This window comes from Nelumbo nucifera, chromosome 1 (genome assembly GCF_055504915.1).
Source record: "Nelumbo nucifera cultivar China Antique chromosome 1, China Antique-T2T, whole genome shotgun sequence".
NCBI lineage: Eukaryota > Viridiplantae > Streptophyta > Magnoliopsida > Proteales > Nelumbonaceae > Nelumbo > Nelumbo nucifera.
In genome coordinates, this window is record NC_142649.1 from 41,770,511 (window position 1) to 41,792,595 (window position 22,085).

At 38.5% G+C, this 22,085-nt stretch overlaps 1 protein-coding gene across 3 annotated transcripts in view; it reads right to left on the bottom strand.

The window, feature by feature from the left end:
* Positions 1–22,085, bottom strand: part of LOC104588542 (sodium/hydrogen exchanger 6) — a 77,435-nt gene that overhangs the window by 17,997 nt on the left and 37,353 nt on the right. For 2 of the 3 annotated variants that reach the window (XM_010246504.3, XM_088896560.1), the window contains exons 17-19: positions 17,765–17,862; positions 17,543–17,652; positions 833–916 (exon numbers count right to left, since the gene is read on the bottom strand). In XM_010246504.3, the coding sequence (XP_010244806.1) occupies positions 833–916; positions 17,543–17,652; positions 17,765–17,862 (292 nt within the window). Of the gene's footprint in view, positions 1–832; positions 917–1,575; positions 1,664–17,542; positions 17,653–17,764; positions 17,863–22,085 lie in introns of those variants that run through there. The other variant, XM_088896561.1, reaches the window with a different exon arrangement.

Sequence of the window (22,085 nt, forward strand, 5' to 3'; positions counted from 1 at the left end):
AGAAAAAAACGTTGACCCTGAGTTTTTTCTCTTAGACTATGAAATGCTTTTTTATTCACTCTTACAATTTGATTTGTTCATGTTAGATATGATAGTATTCTGAACTAATAGGGATATCCATATGAGCAGTGAATGTCAGAAAGGGCACTCATTTTGCTCTACACCAACTCAGGTTTAAATGTTTCTTTATTGGCTGCTTTCTTTTGTTATGTTAGTATACTTATATAAATATTTGTCATTCTTCCCCCTCTTTTGAGGATGCATTCTATGTTTTAGGTCAGCTATCTTATGACTTTGCTATTTATTTTTCATTGTAAAAAGCCTAGGGCTATCATGTCTTTGTTTATCCATGCTATCTCATTTATAAACACTTGGAAGATGTCCAAATATAAAAAGCAAAGCAATGAAGTGAAGCAAGTGAAACATGTCATGAAATAGAAAGAAAAATAAAAGCAAAATGGGGAAAACTAGTTTTGGCATCTTAATGCTTGGATAAAGATGGAAAACATGGTTGTCAAGGCACTTACGTGTAGGGGATAGGCGTTTACCTTATTACCTTGGTGACTGGGTTCCTACTTAGCTGTTGGCTAGGTGTACTTTATATAAGAAAATTGGTTAATTTTACCTTGTTTCCCTAGTTCTTTTTATGAATTAACTTATTACAGGTCAAACAATAAAATCGCCAGTTAAACCAGTTAATCAGTAACCCAGTGAAACTTTGACTTTTACATCCAATATGAGTTTGGCAACACCACTTTGTAGGCAATACCATCTGAAAATCTTTTTAGTTGAACTTAAATAAATGTGAACAAGTATCTTTCCAAGAACTTACTTCACTTAAATGGCCATCATGACAATCACCAACAACTTGTAGAGCTTCCAGCATGGTACCTGTTGACCCTCCAATCAATAGGACCTGCATAACGTCAGCAAAGTGAATTTCAGATGACTTTGCAATTATGATACGACAAAAACAGAAAAGGATAAAATAAAATCAATGCAGACCAAAGCACAATCATAAATCTCTGAGCAAAAAGTGCATATCATTATTTACCAAAAAAAAAAGAAAGCCCATACCATTGAAACCTCATTCATCCCTAGAGATTCTTCATTTCCCTAAGATCTTGAGCAGGATACCAGCCCTTAATTACTATAACAATAGTAATTAAAGTTTCACCATGCCCAATAGTTAGAGAGTAGTACAAACTATCCTGAATTAAAGTGATTAAAATTTGCTCAGCTTGACTGGTTCAGGTTCAGCCGAACCCTGTCCCAGCACAAGGAGTAGCAGAGACTAGAGGTTATGGCAGTGCAGGTAATGTGACATTTATAGGTTGCCCAACCAAAATTCTGAGTATAGCAGTCAGCCCATAGCCTGAAGAAACCTAGTTCTCAACCAAAAATTATCAATTTGCCAGCTCAAATGGGGAAGATCATGGTTGGAAAAAATCCAAGCTAGCATGCATTGTGGACCAAAAGTCTGATCAAGATTTAGTCATTCACTGATGGAGGACTCAGGAATAGAATAATATAGGGAAATGAATTAATAAAAGATGATGGTTAGGAGTCAAACCTCTCTTTCCAAACCAAGTATGGAGTGACTATTTAATACAAGGCCATTAATGTAACCACACCAAAGAAGAAACATTATTGAGCATCACACCTAATGAAAAGAACCAAAAAGGCATTGTGTTATTCTAAATAGATTTGTATTTTGTTGTAGTTGTGCTGTTGCTTAAAATATTTGTCATAGAACATGATTAACTATGGGTAAAAAAAAAGGCATAAAATAAAAGATGGAAGCGGGGTAAATTTTTTTACAAGTTTTCTTCCAACTGGTGGTGTGCCGGTATGGGTTACCACAAAAAAAAAGGGACATCAAATAGTCAAGCTTGCACTCTTTCTTTGGAAAACAAACATTTGTAATTCCCAATCCTAGAATTGGCCTAACTTTTTTATAATGCTTTCTTGCATATTTGTAGTCATTATTAACTTATTTATGAGATTGCATTCCATTAAAGTTAGTCAGCAGGGGTAATTTTTTTCTTTTTTCCTATTGTTTCTACTATTGCTAGTTGACTGGTACTGTTAACAGTAACCCTGGGCAAAGTTGTAATTTTGACAGTAAGGAATAGAAGTATATAAAGGATTGGCTGTCAAGAGAGATGAACTGATTTTCTCTTGATATCTCCTCCCTTCTTCTTCCGTCTTCTCTCTTCTTTTTCTTCTCTTTTTTTCCTCTTTTCCTTTCAGGTTGGCACATGGTACCAGAGATGACTGCTCATTAAACAGTTGAATGCTACAGTTAACACTCGACTGCTACTGTTAACACTCGACTGCTACTGTTAACACCCTTCTTTTGTGCCCTAGAAAGTAGAGAATATTCTCTACTCTTTGTAGGAGGCAAAAGGGGACCAAAATAGACTGATTGACACTTTTAAAAAGAGGCTTTTATGCCTCAAGTTGTGGCTGTTTGTGAGTTAGTGATGGTTTGCTAAGCTTCCTCTACTTGGTAATTTGAAGAGGAACAGATTTGTAGATGTCGTAGGTGCAACTGTGTTTAGTCTTCAAGAAAAGTGTGTACTAATCCTTTTTTTCACTTTCCGATGACCTCAACAAGTGGTAACTCTAAACCTGCAGTGGTGGTGCAATCAGACTTAATGAATCCACACTTGACCACAGTAAAATTCAATGGTACTGACTATCTACCATTGACTAAGTCAGTTAAGGTGTCTCTTATTGGAAGAGGTAAGTTTAAGTACATTAAGAAGGGTCCGTTGAAGAATGGATCAGAAGGATATAATGATTGGCTACAACAGAATGCCCAAATCATGACTTATGGAATAGAATGGAGAACCACACATCAGTGTGAATCTTATGTTCCATGATACAGCTAGGAGATTTCAAACCATGCTAAGCAATTATATTCTGGACAAGATAATGTAACAAGAATATATCAGCTGTACCAAGATTATTTTTCTCACCAACAAGGGGATATAAGTGTTGAAGAGTATTAAGCTTCATTGAAGAACTTGACAAATAAGCTTACCGTCTATCAGCCCCTATCCACTGACTTGAAGGTGCAACAAGAACAGGGGGACCATCTTGATGTTGCAAGATTTCTATTAGGTTTGAAGTCTGAGTATGAACTGGTGATGGCTCAAATTTTGGGCAACAGTGATCTCCCCTCCTATCTGAAGTTTTCTCCCATATAAGGAGAGCTTCAACTCCTCATAGTAACCATGCTTCGTACCTCAGATAGATCAGCCTTATTAATTTCTAGAAGAGGGTTTGCAGGTCAAGGAGTTAAGTGCCGAGGTGGAGATGCTACAAGAGGTTTTGGTCATGAACCTAGAGGTGGCTGTGGTGGGGGAAGTAGGAGGTACAAGGGTTGGGGCTAGAGATGGTGGTGGATGTGAATCAGTTTGTGAATGCTTACATTGTGGTAGAGAGGGTCACACAGTTAACTTCGGCTATGACTTATATGGTCCCCCATCTACTTGGGCTAACCATGCTATTGTAGGAGATGATCTTGGTACTCATGGCATCACCAAGGACGTCTGCTCTCAGTGATGGCAAGGACAAAGAGACAGTCTCCATCACACGAGAGGAGTATGAGAGGTTTTGTCAGTCTACTTCTGGTACTACCACTGCCACCCTTGTGAAATCAGGTACAACTTGCCTTGCTTCCAATTTCAAGTCTTCTTCCTAGATAATTGAATCTGGAGCTTCAGACCATACGACCGGCTCCTTAGACTTATTTGTGTTCTCCAACCTCCACACCCTAGACCGTTACTTTGGTTAGCAACTCTTTTTCTTCCATTACTGGTACTAGTAATGTGTCTCTTGGTTCTGACCTTATTTTACACTGTTTTCTATGTACCTAAGTTTCCCTTTAGTCTCTTATCTGTTAGTAAACATACACAAGCTCTTTATTGCCACTGCTTTGAAAGAGCAAGGCACAAAAAAGTGCAAGCGGAAATTGTGCCCGAGCCGCAAGGCAAGGCATACACCTTTTTAAAGCACAGCGCAAAAATACAAAAATGCAAAAAAAATAAAAAAAAAATATCAAAAAATATTAAACATATTATTAATAAAAATATAAATTTAAATTTTAAAATAAATGTTCTAAAAAACCTATTATCTAAAATTAAAATACATAAACATAACATGTAAAGCGCATTCAAATGAAAATTTAAAAATAAAATCTAACATAAAAAACATTTTCAAGCATGTAAAACCTACAATATCTTTTTTCCTCAACTGCATTACTTCAAATAGCTAACGTGATGTAAAAAATCTTGCATTCCTGATTCTACGAGCCACCTTTGTACCAAACCCCTTGAGGCAAGTCCAAACAAATCCATGTTAGGGTCTTAAAATCTTAATCCTTACACTAAAATAAATGATTTTATAATATTAATTGTCTTTTAAGAAGATATTTTACTAGGATGAATGAATGAACAACATTAGGTTCACAAAATATGCAAGCCCCTGGCCCAGCCATTAGGTTCAAAAAAGAACAAAATATGCAAAAAATTAAAAAGGTGCATGCTTAGGAAGCGCAAGGCGCACCAGGCACACACCTAAGCGCACGCCTTTTGAAAGTGTTGCACCTAGGACATAGGCGAAGTGCATACCTTAAAATATGCCTCACCTAAGCGCCTAGGCACACCTTTTAAATCATTGTTCATTGCTTAGTAACTTTCTACCCTATTATTGTGTATTTCAAGATCTCAAGATGAAGAAGGCAATTGATGGCAGTCATGAAGTGGGAGGATTGTACTATCTAGAAGATCATGGTCCACAGAAGGCTCTCCATACTTCCCTTACCCCACATCAATGGCACTATCATCTTGGCCATCCTTTGTAATGTTAAGTCGATGACTCCGACATTAGAGTCTGTCACACAGTTGGAGTGTGACAAGAAACCAAGTCCTTTTGTTTTCGTTCATTTAGTTGTTTGGGGTCCAAGTCTTGTCTTCTTATAATGGGTTCAAATATGTTGTAACATTTATTGATGATTTTTTTTTTATAATTAACATTTATTGATGATTATTCCAAAATGGCATGGATTTACTTAGTGAAGGAAAACTCAAAATTATTCTCTACATTTCTATCTTTTCATCTTGAGATAAGAAATCAATTGGTGTATGCACCAAGGTTCTTATGGGGTAGCAGAGTGGAAGAATCATCATATGATAGAAATTACTCATGCTTTGTTGATTCAAATGCTCATTCCTAAAACTTATTGGAGTAACACAATTCTCACATCATGTTTCCTCATAAATCGAATGCCTTCCTCAATTCTCAATGGTGTATCTCCTTTCTTTGTCTTGTTTCCTTCTATTTCTCCTTTCTCCCTTCCTTCTCAGGTGTTTGGTTGTGTGCTTTGTTCATAAACTAGGTTCCAACCATGACAAACTTGACCCTTGTTCCATTAGATGTGTTTTTCTTGCTTACTCTTGCACTCACAAAGGACACAAATACTAATATCCTATCCTTCGCAAGGCCTTTGTTGTACCAGACATTACCTGTTTTGAAAATCTACCTTATTTCTCTAGGCATGAACCATCTCCTTCTCTTCTTCTCCATCTGACTCTGGTGATATTTTTATTGCTTTGCACACTATTGAGGAGCCTCTTCGACCAACAATTTCCAGTGATCACCAGTTAGAGCTTCCATCAACAATAACATCGGCTATAGCTTTTGACCCTTCCACTTGAGTCTTCACCGTCCATAGCTCCATCACCATCATATCATGATCTCCCATTGCTCTTGTATGGGTAAGCATGCTTGCACAAATCATTCCCATCTCGGTATGTTTCCCTGTTGTCCTCAATGTCCTTGCTGTGTTCTGTCCAGGAAGGTCTCTCTTCTCAAGCTCTCCTAACTAGAAGAGGCGATGGACGAAGAATTTCATGCTCTTCAATCCAACCAAACTTGGAAACTCACACGTACTTGCCTCTTGGGAAGCAGGCCATTGGTTGTTAGGTGGGTTTATACCATAAAACACAGTTAGGATGGAAGCACTAAATGGTGCAAACCTCATACTATTGCTAAAAGGATATACACATATAGGGTGGATTCTTTTGAAACCTTATCATCTATGGCTAAAATTGCTCTGTATTGGATCTCATCTGTGTAGTTGCTCATTTTGATTGGGCCTTGTTTCAACACTTGATGTCAAGAATGCCTTCTCTATGGTGATCTTCTGAAGGAAGTGTACATGGAGCAACCTCCTGGATATGCTGCTCAAGGGGAGACAAGTAAGGTATGTATGTTGAGTAGAGGTGAGCATACTTCGGTTAAAACCAAATAACTGAACCAAAATTTCGGGTTCGGTGCTTTCAGGTCGGTTAGTTCAGGTATTCGGTTTGGTTCAGTTGTAAACATGGGTTCCTAAGAAGTTCGGGTTTCGGTTTCGGTTATTGTATTTAGCAGTTCGGTTAAATTCCCTTCCCCTTTGTTAGTTAGTCTTCCTCTCTTCCCAATTCGGCTGCCGAACTGGGAATTAACCGAAAATTTGATATTAGTAATTTCCTAAATTCCTAATTGTTTCCTCATGTCGTAGAAATTATGAAGCAATGAATATTGATAACAATTCTATGCAAATTGATATTTATGTTCAATTTTTTGAAGTTATAACAGGTCTTTGTAAATGACCCACCTATTTGAAGTTCAGTTTAATCAAACCAACCAAATTAACTGAAAAAAAATTCGGTTCGGTTGAACCAAACTTCGGTTTCAGATCGGTCTCCAATTATATTAGTTCGGTTTTGGAAAGTTCGGTCTATTTGGTTTGGTTTTAAACCAACAAACCGTTTTCTCACCACTAGAAAGGCTATTTATAGTCTAAAACAGTTCCTAATTCCTTGGTTTTGCAGATTCAATAGTGTGGTGCAAGACTTTGGTTTGAAACAATATAGTGTTGATCGCTTTGTGTTTAGCAAGGATACCTCCTCTGGGAATATCATCTTGGCAGTTTACGTTGATGACATTGTTATCACTAGCAAAGATGCACATGGCATCAATGAAGTAAAGCAATTCCTACAACAACATTTTCAAACCAAAGACCAAGAAACATTGAAGTATTACTTGGGCATAGAGGTTGCGCAATCAATGTGGGGAATCTCCCACTCTTAGAAAAAGTATGTTTTAGATGTGTTAGAAGAAATTGGGTTGTTGGGATCCAAACCAGTGGAAACTCCTATGGATCCCAATGTGAAGATGATTGACAGTTAGGGGGAACCGTTAGAACATCCAACAAGGTATAGTCGACTTGTAGGTAAGCTAATCTACCTCCATTTCACTAGACTTGCCATCTCGTTCAGTGTTGCTCCCCAATGGATAGAAAATATACTATAGGCTATTGTACTTTCTTATGTAGGAACCTCATCACTTGGAAAATTAAAAAGCAAAGTGTGGTTGCAAGGAATAGTGTCGAAGTTGAGCACAAGGCAATGGCTCATGCTACTTGTGAATTGATATGGTTAAAGCATTTTCTTCAAGAAGTAAACACTCCAATTAGCCAACCCATCAACTGTTTTGTGACAACCAAGCTACTACACAAGTTGCCTCAAATCCAATATTTCATGAAAGAACCAATCATACTGAAGTTGATTGCCATTTTGTGAGACATATATCAAATCAAAAGACCAAGTAGCCGATATCTTCACTAAAAGTCTGGGTCGGTCAAGGATGGACTATATTTGTAACAACTTGGAGAGATATGATATACATGCCCCAACTTGATTCTACTATTGTTAGTCGACTAGTGCTATTAACAGTAAACCGTGGACATAGTAATAATTTTAGCAGTAATAAATAGTAGTATATAAAGGGTCGACTTTCAAGAGAGATGGACTGATTTTCTCTTGACTTCTCCTTAGGTGTTATTCAGACCAATAAAAAATAGTAAAATTATTTAAGATTATAGCAGAAGAGGAAGAGAATAAGAAGAAGACAACAAGAAGAAGGAAGAATGGAGAAGGGAGGAAGGAGTTCGATAATCTCCTCTTTCTCCACTCTAATCTTTTATTAATCTTACTAAGATTACATAAATTACAAGCCTGCCCTTAAATGGGCGTCCACCTCATTAGTATACTTAGAAAACATAAAAAGAATTAAAGAACCATTAAGAACAAATAACAAGAAAGAACTAATCAACAAGATAGTAATTGGCTAGGGCCCATTCGACCCAGTCTCTCTACACTCCCCTCAAGCTGAGCATAGATATCAATCATGCCTAGCTTGCTTATATAGTGACTGAGTATGTGTGTACCCAAAAGTAACAAGGGCAGCCCAAAATCTATCAAACCAGGCTCTAGGAGATTGCTTAACCATAAAGGGACTTCTTCAGTTTACAAACCTTCCTTGCATCTCCTTCCCATACACCCCTAGAGGTAAAGACATATAGACATCTTCATGTAGGTCCCCATTCAAGAAGCATTTTTAACATCAAATTGATGAAGTGGCCAATCAAAAGTAGTAACTAAAGATAGAAAACTCGAACTGAAGTCATTTTGGCCACTGGGGCAAAAGTCTCAAGGTAATCAATGCCATACATCTGAGTGTATCCATTAGCAACCAAACGGACCTTAAATCTTTCAATAGTACCATCTAAATGATACTTGATAGTGAACGCCCACTTATAGCCAACCGGTTCCTTTCGTTTAGAAAAACCACAATTTCCCAAGTATTGTTCTTATGCAAAGCATCTAATTCAGTTATCATAGCATCCCTCCATTCTGGTTTGGATAAGGCTTCTGGGACAGATTTAGGAGTCACATGTGTGGAAACAAAGGCAATTAGTTGTACATTTTCGTTTGCCTTTGCAATGAGCAATAGGGAAATCAAGGTCAGGGAAGGTTTCAGAAGTGGTAGAAGAGGGCTAACCTGTTACCTCAGTAGTGATGGGAGCAAGAGGCTCATATGAAGGTGTGGAAACAACTTGCACATCCCTGAGTCTTTGTCTCTAGTACCACCTTTGGACAATAGGATGGGAAGAAAATGTTGGAGGATGCACAAGAGGAGGAACAAGAACATGAGAAGAAGACCCAATAGAAGACTTGATGTGAGGAAACTCAATAGAAGACTCAATAGGGATTGGAAGAGGGGCAGATGGTGACATCACAAACAACTCCTCTAAATGCTCCCCCTCAGGAGAAGTACCAAAGAAAGGAACTGACTCAGCAAATGTGACATTTCTAAAAACAAAGCAAGTGCCACGAACCGGATCAAGACAACAATACCCCTTTTGTGTGGAGGCATATCCCAAGAAGACACACTTGTGTGCTTTAGGCTCAAACTTATGTCTCTGACGACTATGAACATGAACATAACAAGTGCACCCAAACACTCGGAGAGGAAGAGAAAAGAGATCCTCATTTAGAAATAGAAGGCTAAAGGGGGTTTTAAAAGCCAAAACTCGAGAAGGCATCCGATTTATCAAGTATGTAGCCATAAGGACATCATCCCCCCAAAACTTAACAAGAACATGAGAAGCAAAAAGGAGGCTCCTCGCAACCTCAACCACATGTGGGTTCTTCCTTTCCGCCACTCCATTTTATTGTGGAGTATAGAAATAAGAACTCCGATGAATTAACTCCAAAGGTATCAAAGTAGGACGAAAGGCTCTTCTCAAAATATTCCTTTGCATTATCAGATCAGAATATTTTGATCCAAGTATTAAATTGGGTAAGAATAAGTTCATGAAATTTTTGTTCAATATTTGGCACTTTATCCCAGAATCCCATAAGGTAAATCCAGGTGTAACAAAAGAAATCATCAATGAAAATAATGAAATACTTGTAACCCCCCATAGCAGATAAATGATATGGCCCCCACACATCAGAGTCCACAATATGGAAAGGAGAAACTAATCTTTTATTGCTTTGATACCAAGAGTCTCTTTAAATTGTAATTGGAAACTCTCTAGTCGGCTAGGGTTTTAGGCAAAAATCAGCAACCCCACTTTCTTGACAATCTACAGCCAGATTCTGACTCTCCAAACCCCCTACCAACTAGGCGTACAAGTTCTCTGAATAATTAGCAACTTATCTCTCCATACACCTTTCGATTAGAAGAGTGTATGGGAAAAGAACAAAAAAATAAAAGAGAAGGAAGACATGCTCTAATACCAAGATGTAATTCAGACCAATAAAAATAGTAAAAATATTTCAGATTATAGCAGAAGAAGAGAAGAAGAAGGAAGAATGGAGAAGAAGGGAAGAACAAAGAGTTCGATAATCTCCTCTTTCTCCACTCTAATCTTTTATTAATCTTACTTACATTACATAAATTACAAGTCTGCCCTTAGGTGGTCGCCCACCTCATCAGTATACTTAGAAAACATAAAAAGAATTAAAGGCCCATTAAGAACAAATAACAAGAAAGAACTAATCAATAAGATAGTAATTGGCTAAGGCCCATTCGGCCCGGTCTCTATATATCCCTTTCTTCCTATCTCTTCTTCCCTCTTCTTTCTCTTCTCTTTCATTTCTGATAAAATGATTCTAAAGTTGCAACCCATATCTCTTTGCAATCCTGATAAATAGAAATCCTCTATTTATGTGTGCATCAAATGTAGAAGCCATGGCATTACCATTGCACTCTTTGATTCCCACTTCTCATATTTGGCTTCATCTTCATTGGGTCCTTGATTCTCCAAGTGGTGCACCCTTGCCTACTTCTGCCCGAGATGTATAGTTTAGCAGAGTAGGATCAACATCATCCAAGCCTTATCCAAACCATATGGGATCAGCTACATGTATTCTGTTTTGCCATTCTCTATTGTATATCCATCGCTAAATTGTTGGCGCTTAAATCATTTCTTACCAATTGTACCCATGTCCTTAGGTCTACCTTTAGCCCTTATAGCCCCTTCGACTTGCAATTTGCAATAAATCACTTCATACAGATGTTGTTGATGGTCTTATATGCATGTGACAAAACCATCTTAGTCTACTTTTTCTCATTTTATCACCTATCGGATCTACTCCTAGGTTCCTTCGAATGGCTTCATTTTTTAACCTATCCTTTCTAGTTTTTCCACTCATCCATGTCAGCATATACACTTCTGTAGCACTCATTTTCTGGAGATGTTTCCTAACTGCCCAACACTTTGTTCCATATAACATAGCTGGACTTACAACTGTTAATATAATTTTCCTTTTAATCTAAGTAGTATTTTCCTATCACATGATACTCTGAATGTGCCCCCACCGTTTTGCCCATCGTGCTCTAATTCTATGGGTGACATCTCCTCAATCTCTCCCTTGTTATGAATTATTGGACCAAGGTATCAGAAAAGGCCATGTTGAGTTATCTCTTGGTCTCCAATTGCAAGTGCACCCTCATATGAACTATTATTATTAAATTTACACATCACACATTCTATTTTAGTCCTTATTTTAAAACCTCTTGTTTCTAAGGCATTTGTCCAGAAGCTTAATTTTTTATTTAATCCTTCATTAGTAGGATCATTCCAAATAATTGCTCATGTTCAATTTCACAGTTGTAATTCGCAACCTGGGTTGATCCAATTGTAAACCCTAACCCTAGGAACCCAGGAATCATTGCCATTGTTCTTTGTCTCAACCATACTAACCATCTCCCAATATGGTAAGACACAACCAGACCTCACTTGCACACTTAGGATGCAGACAGACTTCTTGAGGCAACTCAACTCAACCCAAACCACTCCATGACTTCTAAGTTCAAAATTTGAGCATCATTGATGGGTTACTGCTTATTTCAGGGTCTTCTTCAAGGGAAAACCTGTTAGACAGTGTATGCCCTTAGCCCCAATCAGAATGATGTAGCTTATGACATTTAATGTAAATGAATAAAATACATATTTGATTCATGTTATTGTGGTGTGTTTTTGTGTAATACCCTTAAACTGGACACATATGAGACGCGTGTTAATTTAAAATCTTCACAACCGTTGGATAGATCTAGGGAGATTTATCCTGCCAAGGCTGACACTGATGTGCCACCAAGTTGGTTGGGGTGGCTTGTCTCAGCTGCCAGGGTGAGACCTGAGGTACATGCAGTGTGGGTTTTCTTGAAACCCTGAATCGGACCAGAATTCCAGTATTGCCCTAGACCTTGGAGATTGATGGGCAAAACTGGAATGTTACACCTGACCCCTAGACCCGATTATGATACTACACTAGGTGCCGGATTGGGGTGTCATTGATATGCCAATCAGTGAGATCCTTAGAGGGGGTCAAAACCTGGGTATGTTGGGACAGTCCGAGAATTCATATGAGTGGGTGATCATAGTGATAGGATCAGCCTCTTTGTCGGACAAAGTGAATGATCGGGGATGCACTCTCTGATGGAAACCAAAACTGCCGGCAGTCGATTTCAACCATTGAAATTTGTTTTGCAAAATATATTTATATAGAGATATACATATATATATTATGGTTTCAAAATGTTTGCAAAAGGTTTTAATTCCGAGGATCCATGTGAGTAGAGAGTGCAGCATTGTACCTTGCAGTCGAGGGAGAGGTCCTCTCTTGTCGGGCAGTGTTTGATCATTATGGGCTGAGAGGTTAAGTGTAAGACCATTGAGGGTAATACCTGATGGGATAATCTTGCATCTGCCCACAGTCCTTGGGTTTTTATAAGGTGGCTTGACCCAAGGACCATTTAGTGTAAATGTTGGGCACATTAAGAGCCCATGGTGATGGACTCAAGGGTTCACTGTTTCCTACAGTGAATTCGGCCAGGTCTTGTAACAGAGGCTGGGCTGAACCCATGTGACTGATGTGTAGATCAAAGTTTGGGTCCCACGCCATACATGGATACCCAACTGGGCAACAGTTTGGAAGATAAGAGAGCACATGGACTTAATGGGCCTAAAGCCCAGTTCGAACTGGTTTAATATGATTAATTAAAGAGGGGTGGTTCTGGGATTTAGATCAACAGATAGGATAGGGAGTTATCCCTTTCCACTCAGAGAGTCCAGATCCAAATAGAGATTTGGATTAGGAAACTCCTAATTAGATTAGGAGGGCTGATCTTTATCTGCAGATAAAATAAGGGATTATCCTTATCTCTTAAAGAGTGTCCAGATCCAAATACAAGATTTGGATTAGGAAACTTCTAATGGGATTAGGAGAACCTCTCTTTAAGGCTATAAATAGAGGAGAAGGGCGAACCCTAGTTCACCCCATCAGATTACTGATACAAGAGAGAAGACAGCTGCAGTTGGACTGACGCCATCTTTTGCTCTTGCCTTCTATTGCTGCCGCCATTGCCAGTTCGATCTCCACCTGTAGGAGCGATCAAGAAAGGTTCTTGATATCAGTTTTTGGAGAAAAACAAATATGAAGTCGTGCTCACTCGCCCTCCATCAGATTCTTCGTGAAGAATCAGGTTCTTGCTAAAGAACCACCCTACTGATTCTGCTCCACCCTACGCTGTGTCATCTTCAGTGGAAGCAGTCTTTGGTGATCTCCTTGGGCGCGAACACCTTCATTGGGAGTTACTACTACTCTGTATCAGGTATTTCCCTCTCCTACCTTTTAGTTTCAGATCTGGTCTAGTTTAGGGTTCAAGATTGATCCTTGAAAATGCAGTTTTCTAAAAAAGGGAATGTGATTCCCACATGAGAGAAATTTTTGAAATTTCGCCCAACCTACCTGTAGGGTTCGGCTATCCATATGATGAATCTCTCATCCCTTCAAAACCTTCCTCCATAAATGAGGAGAGAGAGAGAGAGAGAGAGAAAAAGAAAGAGAGAGAGAGAGATGAAAGTAGATAGAAAGTGAATGGAGGATTGGGAGAACTCAACTATTCAAGGATCTCTAATAAATAGCTCGCATGGCCTTCTCTTATATACTTCTTTGGTGGAAGAAATGCCACACGTGAAAGGCCGATGAGGTCCTTTACTCGATCTGGGCCTAGACTCCATGGGCTTGTGGGCTGACCTAACAGGTCCCGTCCCCTTAAGATTGACCTTGCCCTCAAGGTCCAGATGGGAATAATCCTGTTGGAGTTGAAGATATGGTTCGCATGTGGCATCTTGAACAGGTAAATGAGGCCATGCCACAAATACTCCTGGAAGCCTGGTATCACCCAGCCACCCTTCCTAGCCCAGAGGAAGCCCACAGTTTGCAATGGTTCAGTTACTAGGATGCCTTCTTCAGTGAACTGAGGCAAGGTGGGACTACTGATCTCTCCCTCTTTATGGCACTTTTTGATGAGAAACGTGAAATATAGGCTGGATTTTGGAAGTGGCAGCCATGCAGGGAACTTTAATTTGTAGGCGATTAAGCCAATCATCTTGAGAATTTTAAATGGGTCAAAGTAACATGCAACCAATTTGTTGCAGGCCTGTTTTGCTCTTGTATACTGTCCGTTGGGCTGGAGCTTAAGGAAACCGAACCCATCAACCTGGTACTCCATTGGGCAAAGATTACAGTCATAATATTTCTTCATTGTCTACTGAGCTCGCAGGAGATTACTTTTGAGCTCTTGAAGGATAGCATGCTGCAACAAATGTTCTTCAGGAATGGCCACAGAAGTAGATCCCTTCTAATATGGAAGGACTTGAGTAGGCTAACGGCCATACAAAGCTTGAAAGGGAATCATTCCCACTGCTTCCTGATACGTGGTACCGTACCACCATAAGCCAATGGCAACCACTTCATCCATTGGTGAGGGCAATATCAAATGAAGCAACGGAGATAAGTTTCCACACAATGATTGATGACCTCAGTTTGGTCATTTGATTATGGGAGGTAACTTGTAGAATGCTGAACATGGGCTCCTTGAAGCCTGAAAAATTCAGCCCGAAACTTACTCATGAATAATGGATCCTAGTTTGAAAGTATAGACCTTACTTGAATTTACTGCTGTTAGCAGAACTAATTTAGGATGAAAAATAACCCAGAAAAGAAGAGAGGAGAAAAAAAAAAGGAAAGAGAGAAGAAAGGAAGAAGAAGAGCAAGGGGGCGGAATGTTATGTTGCTGCCACCCTAAACAGTATTATTTATATGTGTTAACATAACATGAAGTAAAATGTCAGAAATAGCCTGCCGCCTATGACAGTACAAGAAAATAACAAAATAAGTAAAAAAGTAATTCAATGAATGGGACCACAAGAAGAAACAACAGGTCTGGTCCACTGTATCACTACATTCCCCCTCAAGTTGGGAATAGATGTTGATCATTCCCAACTTGCACAAATCTGATTCCAATTTGACTTTGGTGACTGCTTTGGTAAAGAGATCAGCAAGCTGCATATCGGAGGCACCATATGGAAAACATACATCTAGAGAGACACCGCTAGATTGTTTAGTTCTCTCAGATGAAGTGACAGTCGACCTCAATATGTTTAGTTTTGTCACCGCTAGATTGCGTTGTGAGCAATATTAATGGCAATCTGATTATCACAATACAACCTCAATGGCTTCTCACACTCAATTCCAAGTTCCCAAAGAAGAGATCTCAGCCATAAAACTTCAGCCACACCATGAGCCATGGACCTATACTCTGCCTCAGCAATTGAGCGAGCAACAACATTTTATTTCTTGATACGCCATCACACTAAATGACTGCCAACAATAGCATAGTACCCTAAAGTTGATCTCCTATCATCAAAACATCTGACCCAATCAGCATCAGTGTACAGCTCTATCTTCATATGGTCATTATTCTAAAGTAACCAATGCCATCAGTTTGAGTATACCCCTTTGCAACCAGATGGGCTTTATACCTTTCAACTGAACCATCTGCATTATGCTTCATAGTAAACACCCATTTGCACTCCTATGGCTTCTTCCCTTCTGGCTTGTCTATTAGCTCCAAAGTCTTATTCTTAAGGAGGGCATCCATCTCTTCCTTCATTGCATGCTTCCACTTAGGTACCACAAGAACTTACTCGACAGTTCTAGGAATAGATACACAGATTTAGAAGCCAAATAGAATTTATAGGATGGTCAGAGATGACCATAGGTGATGAACCAAGAGACGCAATGGGCAGTAGATGAAGTGCACCAGTGCTTCCCTTTACGGACAGCAATGGGAAAATCAAGGTCATATGGAGGAGGAGGGCGTAAAGTATCGGAAGGTGAGATGAAGTATCAACAGGCAAGGAAGTGATCATACCTTAATCTAGAACTACAAAAGTGACAGGAATTGGTATAGATTGATCATGAGCACCAAAATCAACCTACCTCCACCTCCTAGGAAAAACCCTCAACTCCCTACACCTCTGACAAGCACCCACATTATGCAAATCTCCTTTAAGAATAGGAATAGGCAAAGGAACTTCAAGACTAGGAACATCCCTCTCACTACTCTTCCCTGAGAAAAAACTCCTGGGTAATAAGGAACATCTTGAAAGAAAATAACATCCATGGACACAAACCAAGAGCCAAAACAAGGATCATAACAACAATATCCCTTTTAATTTTTTGCATAACCGAGGAATATACATTTTGTAGCCTTATGGTTGAACTTAGAATGATGAGGTCCCAAAATTTGAACAAAACATTTAATATAGTTCTCAACACATTTAAACAAAAAAAAAAAAAAAAAAAAAACCACTTTAATGGTTTATAAACATTGTGACACATCAAAACACATTTAATAACAATTGAAAAAGGATGGAAGAATTAAAATTTTAATGTATTAATTTTCACAAAATCAATATAGTTTGTATTACTTTTTTATTAGTATATAAACTTTAATAATCAATTTTAGCATTTATTACAAAACATTCCTTGAGAAGATCAAATTTACTTAAGAATTAAAGTGCATATGTTTATGAAACAAGCAACTATAATATGGCACAATGGTAGACTTATGATCATTACAAATTAATGACTAAGGTACAAATCCTCTTATTTGTAGACTTTAATTTTTATAGCCAGTTTAAAGTGTGTTTAATGCATATGATAAATTCAAATTTGAATTTGAATATTGATTAAATGTAGCATTAAATAAAGTAGTTAGTTTAAAGGCATGTTTAATATAGCATTAAAAATGAGTAATTAGAGAGAGGGGGACTAATCATGGGAGTTATAGATGGTAATTATAAGAGTTATTAGAAAAAGAGAGGAGGAATAGTAAATCAGAATGTACCGGTCGATACATACATAGTATCGGCTTGTATCAGGTCTGTATCGTCCAATACAGATCCGAAATGACCTGATACGGACATGTATCGAACCAATACAGATGAAAAGAAACAAAACCCTTGATTTCATTGCTTTCCATGTATTGGACTCCTACAGAAACGATACATATCAGCCGATACGGAATCATACGTTACGAAATTTTAAACCTTGGTCACAAGGATAAACATGCATTGAGCAATGCTAACATCTAGAACCTCATCAAACCAAGAGAGGAAAGTTGTAAACAGGGTGTTCAATGCAAATATCTTTGTGGTGATGCAAGGCTAAGGAATGAACAATCTTATGACACTAGAATCTGCTACGTTGTCTTTAAACTACTAAATTGAACTACCAATTATGAAAGATCTAGAATAACTAAGAATTATACCACCAGAGCTTACCGTCAATACAACTATAGCAGTGGTTGCAGTAAATATCGTCTGGCCATGTCCTTCTGGGAGATCATGAACTGATTGTAGAGCAAGAGCAAATGCCATAGCCCCTCGAAGTCCTGCATATGAGAAAAAGCAATAATTTTTTTTTTATCAATAAAGAAAAAAAAAGTGCTAATAGTTAGCACTCCTGATTCTCCTGATGATCATTTAGATATTGTCTATCCTCACCACTATACCAAAGTGCTTTTTGGTGTCTCAAAGGTATTTGTCGATTTGCAGGTCGAAACAAGTTGACCAAATATGCACACGAAAAAACATTAGCCGCCCTTCAAGAAAGTGAGAAAACTGGTTATTAGCTTCTTATAAAACAAACATCATGCACTGGTTTATACAATACACAATTACCATCTGTCAGTATACATGAAATGAGCAAAAATTAGAAAATTGAAAACGATTAACAAGTACTTATTAGTTGTTGCACTCAATAACCAAAACATTTTAAGAAAAAACTAACATGCAAAGGCAGTCAACCATGCATTACGTGATGCATGGTCATAAACACCAATATGTGTGTTACACCACCAATTTCAAGTTTCCGAGAAAAAAGAAGGGTACATGTTTTCAGACAGAAAAAGAGTTAATCCTTCTTGCCTACTGTTTACTGCCAACAGAATTGGGCAATGGTCTGAAATAGGGCTAGAGAGTGAAGATATAATGAGCCTAGGAAAACAGTCACCCCAATCACTAGTAATGAAAAACCTATGCAGTCTACAACATGCCGGTCCAGTTTGAAAGTTTGTCCATGTAAATTTGGTTGGAGGAGTGGATCTTTTAACTTGTCATTTTATGAAAAGAGTATAACTTCCTTATTCTGGTTATGATAGTTCGTTTCCTATTGTTTCCTATTAGTACATTCCACCAGAAAGCTTATTGCATTGAAATCACCACTCAAAGTCCATGGGCCATCCCAAAGACTTGTATTGGAGTTTAGCTCCTTGATGCATCTATCAAGATGCAGCTAATGTTTCATGTGTACCAAACAGGGTCAATGAGTAGCCCTGCTGTACAGTCCACCAAACAGTCCCTAAACTACTTGTTTAGGGACAAAGGAGCTCATTCTAGCAGAATCAAAACCTCTAGTGTCTGAAGAATCTGAAAGAAACCAGGGATGATATTCTCTGTTTTGTACAGGAAAACATAGAAAACAAGAGCAGGAATAGGGGTGGCAAATGGGTAGGTTGGGTTTGGGTTGAGTGCCAACCCACCCATATTGACCCCATTTTCCACCTGTATTTTATTGATCTTAGTGGATAACAACCCATCCTGATCCTGACCCACCCATATGATCCTCTAACCCAAACTAGAATTGTTTTCTAAAAAAACTTATATTTCAATTAAAATTGATAAAAAAACTAAAAAAATTATATATTTCAATTAAAAACAATAATTGCAAAAAAACAGAAAATGATAAAAATAACAAAAAAAATTATATTTTAGATTTTCTAAAAAAACAAAAATTGCAGAAATTTCTAAAATTGATAATTTAAAAAAAAAAATACATGTTTCACAAAAAATAGAAATTGCAGAGAAATACATAAAATGATAAAATAAAATTAAAAAATGATGCATTTCAACTAAAAAAGAAAAAATTGCAGAAAACACATAAAAAAAGATAAAACAAATTCAAAAAATAAATATTTCAGCAAAAAATCAAAAATTACAGAAAAATACAGAGATGTATAATCTACCCAAGTTCTTCTTTTAAAGGAAATCTCAAGTATTTATTCTTCACAAGCAGGCTTTCCACACAAAGAAGCAGATTCTTAAAGGGATATGGCTGCACCAGATCTTCTTGAAAGGGAATGTGGGATTCTGATCACCTGCAATCAGAGCTTTGAAAAAAGATTTGGAAGGGTGGTTGCAGTGAGTGACGGATAAGAGAAAAGAAATAGGAGAACTAACACACAAAGAAGGGGAAGATGAAACTCTTGAAGGAAGCTGAAGGTTGTGTAGGGTCTTAGGATGATTTGCTCACAAGTCCCATCCTTATCATTTTGCAAGGTAGAGACGACTACCTGTGTCTGTTCAAGCAACTCTACACTCCCCTAAGTTTCCTCCCATGTGAACAGAGTTTTCGCACTCTCAAAAGCAATCTCCTAAGGATCTGGTCCAGCCTCCGTATATGAGCTTAAGTCTTCATTGGAATCATCTTCTTCGTAGAGAGAGGAGGAGCTACACCTCAACGAGGATGTTGGGGACATGTGAATATCTCTCTTTTGACCCCCTGAGCGAGGAAGGGTTCCCAGTATCAACTCACCTTTAAAGAAGGGAGTTTCAGGTAGGCTCAAGAAACCTGCGTCAATCTCCGCCAAAGAAGAATGAGCCTTGGTCTTGAGATAGTTCAAATCCTTTAAGTAGTTGGGTCTTGGGTAGGATTTAGAGACAAAAGCCTTCGAGTCCAAGATAGTTCAAACCCTTTAGGTCAAGAGGTTTCCTTTCAAATACTTTTTGAAATTTGAACTTTCTGTTTAAAAGCAACATGAGTTGTTTTGGTTTTGGGCTCTCTTTTTGACCGAAGGCATGAACTGGGTCTTTTAGGGAAATTCTGTGTCTAGCCCAAGGAATTAAGTCCAGTCCTGCCACCAAGTTTCCTTGTGTTTTACAAAAACTTCCCAAGGTGACTTTTGGTTGGTTAACATCTAAAGCGCTGCCACATGTTTCGGTACCGTTGTGGTGAGTTGACACACTGAGTTTTGCAACAGACTTGATCGTGTTCTCCACCTCCACTGAAAGGTAAAACCAAATGTTCCTATCTAACATAGGGATTGAACAAGGAATAGCATGCACTCCACGGTTCAACACCTTGTCCTATAGAAAAATTGAGCTCAGAAAACCTCTTGCCTCAATAGGTAGAACAATAACTGTCAAATCTTTAACCATCCATTGAAGCTCAAGACCTAGGAAGTGCATTAACCATCAGCCGTCACTGTTCTAACTAGGCCCAATGACCCAATCACCATACAAATGGACTTTTTCCTGTTTGACTCAAGCTAGCACCGATGCCTCCATAGGAGTGAAATCTGCGATCTTTTTTCTTCAAAGAGAAGCAACCACAGAAGTTCTTGAGAATGGAGGTTGGCAAACAAACTTTAACACAACTGCTCTACTTTTATTGTGTGAGGTTTAGAACAGATGAAGGCAAGTTTCTAGATGCCAAAAGGTTTATCATGGCAAACAGTGTTTTAAAAGGCATGGGAGGCGTACACCTGGAGCTGGAGGCGCGCCTCCAGGCGAGGCGCTCCCAAAACGCCCTGAGGCGTATGCCAGAGGCGCTGACACCTCTGAGGGAGCTCGCTTTGCTCGCTCGCCTCCGCTTCGACAAGACCCCCCCCCCCTTTCAACTAATGTTATGCATTTTTGTTCTTCTTAATATAAAAGATTTTTATTAAAAATAAAGAAAAAATGAGATCCCCCCTTCCTCTTCATCCTCCTCCTAACCCCCCCCCCTCCTCTTAAGGAGGCTTGCACCTCCTTGTGTTCGGGAGGCTTACGCCTCTTAACTATGCCTCATGCCTCTAGGTAGTGGAACGCCTCGTGTCATGCCTCCGCATTTTAAAACATTGATGGCAAACAACTGAGATGTAGGCTGACCCTCCTGCTTTGATGATTTTGTTTTTCTTTCCAACTTAGGAAAGAAATCCGGCAAAAGTCCTTCGTAGCAAGGAATTTCTTTAGGAGGAAAACATAAGCTCAGCATTTGGTCAAAAATTTTTGAACTGCTCAATTGAACGAACCTTCCCCGCTTATTTTCCTTCAACTATATCAGAAAGATTCTTCCCTTTTCCACTCACTTACAATCCGCCCTCAGGGAATTTTCTCTGATTCTTTAGCACCTCCTGAAGAAACTCACTCATCCATTTTACATCCTCCTTTTGCAAGAAAATCCTTGTCCAAGCTCCCCTACCTCTTTCTGTCACCACAACCACTTGTTGTTGGATGTTCAGCCCCCATTCTACTTTGAAGGTTTTTTAACTGATAGCTGCTAATCTTTTCTCCATTCTGTTTTGTCTTCATTCAAGCCACAAAGCTCCCCATTCAGTGAGAAGCAGAAGAAGATCCACTCTTAGAAGCATCTAATTGTTCTCTTTTGTTGTTCATTGTTTCTTTTTTCACTTTTCCCATATTAACTTGACTTACGTTCAGTCATGGGAATTAGTTCAACTTTCAATATGGAGGATTTTGTTTCCTTATTAAGGCACCTTCAAGCCACCTACTTTACCTGCAGGTGTGTCCATAACCAGAATTACTTCACCTCAAGGATCAAAGTATCAGTATCGAGTATCGTATCGGACTGCTCAGATACGCTTTGGAAATGCATGGATACGAACGAAAAATGTGGAAACACTTGGATACATTAGGAAAATAAATACAAATTCCATAAATAAATTATTGACATTAAGTTTAATGTCAAAATACCTACAAATAATGTATAAATACATAGGAACTGTATATTTTAATGGTATATATGAAGAAATATATTACAATTAAT